A 6686-nucleotide genomic window follows, 5' to 3' on the forward strand; every position below is an offset into this window, starting at 1 on the left:
TTCCTATTTTCACTCCTAAATTTAGATGAATATGATTGGTTCTTAATTTTCCAATAGGAGCATGTTATTGGTCCTTTTTTTGCAAAGAACTGATGACATGGCATCATTAAATATTAATCTATCTTTGTTTTACTCAAAGACATCATTTAATGTTTTGTACTCCCCATTGTGTTTTGTTTCATTGGTATTTGTTTTATTCTTGATTCTTTAATTCCCGTGTAATTTTACAAACATGAATGTAAAAAAAGTGACGGAGGGAGTAATTTTTTTTTTTTTTTGCTGGGTCAATTATATAGGGACTAGGGAGTATCAATCTATATATCTATAACTAATACTCCTTCTGTTTCAATATGATAGTTCCATATAGAATCAATCACATAAAATAAGAAAAGGAGAATATTTGAAATCTAGCATTAAAGTAAAAAACAATTTATAAATAGTTTTTCCTTATTTAATTTTTTTGATTTTTTTAGGAAAGCATTAACCATAATTGCATAAATCAAGGGAGTAATTTCTTTACTTAGAGTTATGTAATTAATTCACAATCAATTAATCTAACCAATCATAATTTAATATGTATAAAATTGGAAATAAAAACTAAGTTATAAGTGGAATACATTTAATATGGGTAGATCTTTTTGAAACGCCCAAAATAACATATGGGACTAACATATCAAAACGGAGGGGGTACTAAAATAGCAGCCGCTGATGTCATCTTTTTTCAAAGTTGTCCACGTGGCGCTATTTTATGAAAAGATTTCCCTCTCAAATGCTAATTTTTTTTTTTTTTTGAAACAAAATGCTAATTAATTTTAAACAGATAGTAGCTATTATTTAGGTAATTAATTTAAAATAAGTACCTATTAATTTGGTGGTTTATGTTGATATTAGGTTGTTGGAGTCTTTATAGGAGTTGTTAGCATAGTTGGGGTCAATTAAAGTGAACTTATGAACATTTTAAACTCAATTTTTTTTTTTACAAAAATCCAAAAAAAATTACTGGTAAACCAGTGCATCACACGGATGCACGAGTGCTAACCTAGTTATCAACAAAACTAATACGGAGACATGGAGTAATAAAATTTAAGAATTTGAGGGGATTCATGGTACAAAAATATGTAATGGGGTTCTGAGGGTGTCACATCTCTTCTTTGCCAATGATATTATTTTATTTGCATGAGTAACTCTGCAGGAATTCGGTGATTGCTGATATCATCAGTAAATATGAGCGAGCATCAGGTTAAAAAGTCAAAAAAAAAATTGACGGGAAGGTTAAAAAGTCAATCCTAACAAAATAGAAGTCACTTTCAAACGTTTCAGTAAATGTGTCTCAATTGGTAGAAGAAATGATATTATTGATACTCTTAGAGTAAGGGAGGTAGAAAAACATGAAAAATATTTGGGGCACCCGACGATAATTGACAGATTAAAAAAATCAATTTTTTCTTGTTTGAAGGAAAGGATTTGGAAAAATCTGAGCAGCTGGAAGAAGATTCTCATTAAGGCGGTGGCGCAGGCTATCCCTACATATATGAAGAGCATATGAAATTCGTACTCTTTTGAACCAATTTTGGTGGGGCTCGAGTATAGACTCACGCAAACTTCATTGGCAAAGGTGGGAAAATTTGTGCTTGCCGAAGTCAAAAGGAGGTCTCGGGTTTAGGGACCTCAAATGCTTCAACCAAGATTTTTTGGCTAAAGCAAATTTGGCGGCTAGCTGTATAATGATGATGGCTCTCTTATTCATAAAATTCTCAAAGTTCGACTTTAAACACTCTAATGTGATTGAGGCTCTTCGTGGATATGATCCAAGTTACTCTTGGAGAAGCATGTGGGAGGCAAAATCGCTTTTAATTAAAGGGGTGGCTTGGAGAATTGGGGATTAGAGACTGACATAAATGTATGGAATGAGAAATGGCTGGTGAAGAAGGGGAAAACTATTAGTCCTTTGCCTGGACTAGATAGCTAGCAATTTTGAGTTGCGTGTGTGTGACTTGCTCAAGCCTGAGTGCAAAGTATGGGATGAAGAAATGGTGTGAGATACTTTCAGTGAGGAGGATTGCTCTTTAATCCTCACTATCCCACTCTCAAATCGGTGGGAGAAAGACAGAATGTACTAGAGAATGGCAAAATATGGCGTCTGTAGAGTGAGATCAGGTTACTGGTTTGCAAATCAGAATGCCGTGGAGGGTGATACAAGTGCAAATGTTGAAGAAGATGAGTTGTGGAAGGGAATTTGTGTTGGGTTTCAATGAGTCCGACCCACCGCGGAAAGAAACACGACCCAAAACCAAACTCACAATAATTATAACCATAAAGCATAATTAACATAAACACAAAACTAAGTAAGAGACTAATACCTTTGTAGCGTGCTTCTCTCACTTAATTGAGTTCTTACTTCGAAAGCTCTTAGCCCCCCTCACACGAGGACCTCCAATAAAGTCCACCCGTAACGCGAGCACCGAAATTGGTCTATTGCCTTGGAGTTAGCAAGGCCCGACCTAAACCCGAGTAATTAATTGTGTTCAAAGGTTTTCACACTGTGATGCCTTTTTCAACACTTACTCAAATGCTTTTCCCAATACCCAAAGTTGGGTATTTATAGGGAAATGCAAGAGTGAGAAATGCTCACCTATCAATGTGGGAGATTTGATTTTTCCATTTTATTTTAAATCTGAAATAAAATTAATAATCAAGCTACTAATAAATCAACAAGTGTCAAGCTCACATGAGAGGTTAGGTGAGGACCATTTGGAGAAGGGGGGACCAAACTTGCTCCCCACTCCCTCTCCCAAAACCGGCCAACACACACACCCAACCCCATTTAGCTTGCGCCACGTGGCAGCCCCACTTGGGCACCAAGGCACCCCAAGTGGGCTGCCATGGCTGCTGCCACCCTCGGCCAGCAAGCCCAGCACTTGCGTGCGGGCTGCTCCTAGCAAGCCGCGCATCAAGTGCGGGCTGCTAGCCGCAGCTTGTTAGCAAGCTCCCCACTTGGTGCGGGCTGCTAGCTTGGCCATGCCCTTAGCACTCGGCTTTCTGATGCTAGGAGTATTTTGGTCATTATGTTGATTTATAAGTTATTTTCCCGTCTCGTCTATTTATCATTTTCGACTCGACTTCCGACGCTCGGTTTCGATGCTCCAAGCTCGAATTTCCGACGTCTAAATATTAATTACTCGGGCGACTCATTAATTTCTTCCGAATTAATTCATCGCTTTGGTTCGTTAGTTGCTTGGGTGTGACCCGAAGGGTTCAGTCAAGATTAAGATGTAATATTAATTATACATTAATATTACTGATCGGAAGCGGCCTCCACCCAGGCATTCCGATCACTTGATCTCACTAAATAATTAGCTTTCTAATAATTCCGAACCTTCTATCGGAATAATACACTTGTTCGAAGGACACCATTCCTTTCAATTTGGAGTTTGAAGGGACCGCCAAAGCTAAGTCATTTTCTATGGAGTGCTTGTAAGGGACACCTTGCTGTTAAAGATAGACTCTTCTTCCGTCATATAACACAAGATAAGGTGTGCCCAATTAACGTTGAAAATGAGACGATTATTCACGCTTTGTTCGAATGTGAGGCTGTTGTAGCAATTTGGCGGGTGGTTGTCTTGGCAGGCTGGTTAATTGATGTTCCATCTTCCTCCTTTGTCCATCGTTGGCTATGGCTACGAATCAAGGCAAGTGCGGAAGAACTTCTGGTGCTAGCAGGTTTGATGTGGGCAGCGTGGGCATGTCGAAATAAATTATTTTTTGATAATGTAAGGCCTGATTTCGTGGCTATAGCAAGTGGTTTTGTGAAGCTCATTACAGACTACAAAAGCTACTCATCAAAGGTCTTTGTGAGGGGTGCTAATGGTCAGGCAGTGGCGTCTCTTGCATCTTGGGTTTGCCCACCTGATGGTTGCGTCAAGTTCAGGGGCAGCGGAAGGGCGGAGCAAGTTGAGCGACCGCGCAAGGCTCCCTAAATATTAGGGCCCCAAAATCAGATAAATAGCTTTTATGAGTGTAATTAAATAGAAATCTGCTTAGCTTGCTAGTTAGCAGCAATCAGTTTTAAAATAGAAGTCAGAGGTTCGACTCTCCCTTACACCAAACTTTTTAAATAAATATCCTTTGCCACCAACTGTGTTATATTTTTGATTTATTTATTTTTTAGGTAGAAAACTAAGACCTTAGGCTTGTTTGACATCGTTTTTTGTTTTCAGTTTTTAAAAAACCAAAAACAAGAGAAAGATGTTTTTACTTTTCTGTTGTCAGTTTTCAAAATCATTACAATTTTAACAAGTTTGACTAATTTTTTATTTATTATATAACATATATCATATGATTATGAAAAACAAAAAACCAAAAAACAGAAAACCACAGTGATGTCAAACGAACCCATAGTTTTTTTTTTTTTTACTTTTTTTTAGATACAACTTGCTTTAAATTTTTTATGATATAATGTTTTTTGCTATATACTTGAATTATTGAGACAATTGGTCTTGAAGTCACTCGTGAAATTGTTATGGTTTTATTTTTTTTTTGTAATTTTACATTTATTGTCATAATTAAATTTAATATTTACAAAATATTATTTAACTAAAACCTCCTTTTAAATTATGAAAAAGGGGGATCAAGTTAAAAAATCGCACAGGCCTTGAAATTCTTTGCCCCACCCCTGGTATAGTTAATACGGATGCACATGTTGTTGATGGAGTACTGGTTGGTCTGGGGGTGGTAATTCGGGATAGTGAAGGACGTCTTCTGGTGTGTGCAACTAGAAGGTGTCCAATTACTACTCCAGAGGTTGCAGAAGCTATGGCTGTGCGTTATGGACGCTTCAAGTGGCAAGGAGACTTGGGTACTCCAAGGTAGTAGTGGAATGTGACGCCATCAGCGTTGTGCAATATGTAAAAAGAAGGATTAGTGGCTTTTCTCCTTTATTTCTGGTTTATGATGACATTTATTTGAATAGTTTATCTTTTGATCAGTTTAGTTTTTCCATATTAAGAGGGCATGTAATACCGTTGCACATATGGTTGCAAGGTGGGATACATGTAGCAATTTCAAATTTGTTTATATTGGTTCGTTTCCCCTGGCGAAATTTGATTTAATTTAATAAATGGTTGCGCTACCTTTTCTTCAAAAAAAAAAAATTAAGAATTTGAGGGATAGAACCTATGATCTCAATCAAACCAATAGTTAAGATGTGCTAACAATTACCATTGATGTTCATGTTAACCTGTTTTTTTCTTAAAAAAAATATGTGATGTATCCGCCACTGCCCGCAGTAACCAGTATAAACCTTATCCCAAACCATACAAATTCTTAAATGAACCTGGTTCACACTAATTTATTGTGAACCGCTAATATTAGAGAAACTATGGTTGTTTAATTAATAAAAAAAAGGTCACTATAATAAAAATAAGGTCATTATGTTGAAATAAAAGTCATTTTGGTAATATATAGGCTATAAGAGGTTAAATTTTTTAATGAAATATTTTATATAATGGTCAATATGAAAAATAAAGATCACTATGTTAAAAGTAGGGTCATAACGTTGTATTCAAGTTCACAATAATATTAAAATTATACAAATTTTAATAAAGGTTACTATGTTAAAAATAAGGTTACTATGTTAATAAGGGTCACTATGTTCAATATAATATCAGTTGCGTGTGTATAAATCTTGGGTCCACAATAATATTATTGTGGACCAGGTCCACACAAGTCTTTCTGCCCAAACCAACCCGTTTCAAATTTGGAATGTATTATCCCAAGTTAGGAATGTAATCTCTTCATCCACCACTAAAATATATACTCCAACCGTTTCTAATTGTTAATCTCATACTCTTTTTTGGATGTTTAAAAAAGATTTACCCAAATTGAATATATTTCATTTTTAACTTTTTTTTTTTCCTATTTTACCCATGTGGAATGTATTCAAAGCTTGTAAATTGAAGACACGCTAATATATATATTATTTGTACCAAAAAAAAAACTATTATATACTGTTTATTATTAAAATTAAACTCAATGATAAGGTATGAAATCCCGCTACATATCGCCATTGCTTATGCGGCATCATGTCATCCTACAAGCAAACTTTAACTACTGCTCCAATCAGTGGCGGACCCATGAGTCCAAACTAGGGTAGCAATGGAAAATTAAAAAAAAAAAAGATAAAAACAATATAGCGTTGTAACGTAACATAATATAATTAGGCAAACATGGGTATAATGTGTTGTGCAGTCGTATAAAATAATTAACGATCAAATTCAAATATTTATTTTGACAAGGTTATATATTTTTTTTTACAAATAATTTATATTGTAGATATCAATTATATTATTATAAACTTTTCACCTATTTATTTTTTATTTTGTCAAAGTTGCATATGAATTTGTACTTAAAACTTTGGTATAAATTTTTTCCTTGTGCACGTATGCTAACGTTAAACTTTGACAGAAAATATCTTTAATAATAAAAATTATTACAATTGAATATTAATAAATTTTTCATTAAGAAGATTCCAACAAGTACTCACATGACTATATTTATTGTTATCTATAAATCACAAATATTAGTTAAAGGGGAATTAAATGAATTGTGGAAAAAAATGAATTGTGGAAAAAAGTCAAAACGTTTCATTTATTTAGGAAAAATTTGATTCTAGTAATCCCAACTTTGGC

General features: G+C 34.8%; 1 protein-coding gene across 1 annotated transcript; it reads left to right on the forward strand.

Annotated features, from left to right (window-relative positions):
* The first annotated feature begins 2123 nt into the window (after window positions 1-2123).
* LOC145591639 (uncharacterized) lies at window positions 2124-4869 on the forward strand. Its single transcript, XM_081648154.1, has 3 exons — window positions 2124-2245; window positions 3407-3922; window positions 4623-4869. The coding sequence occupies exons 1-3, from the start codon at window positions 2124-2126 to the stop codon at window positions 4867-4869; spliced, it is 885 nt and encodes a 294-aa protein (XP_081504280.1).
* Window positions 4870-6686: the final 1817 nt, after the last annotated feature.

This window comes from Chenopodium album, chromosome 18 (genome assembly GCF_948465745.1).
Source record: "Chenopodium album chromosome 18, dcCheAlbu1.1, whole genome shotgun sequence".
In the NCBI taxonomy this organism is placed as follows: Eukaryota; Viridiplantae; Streptophyta; class Magnoliopsida; order Caryophyllales; family Amaranthaceae; genus Chenopodium; species Chenopodium album.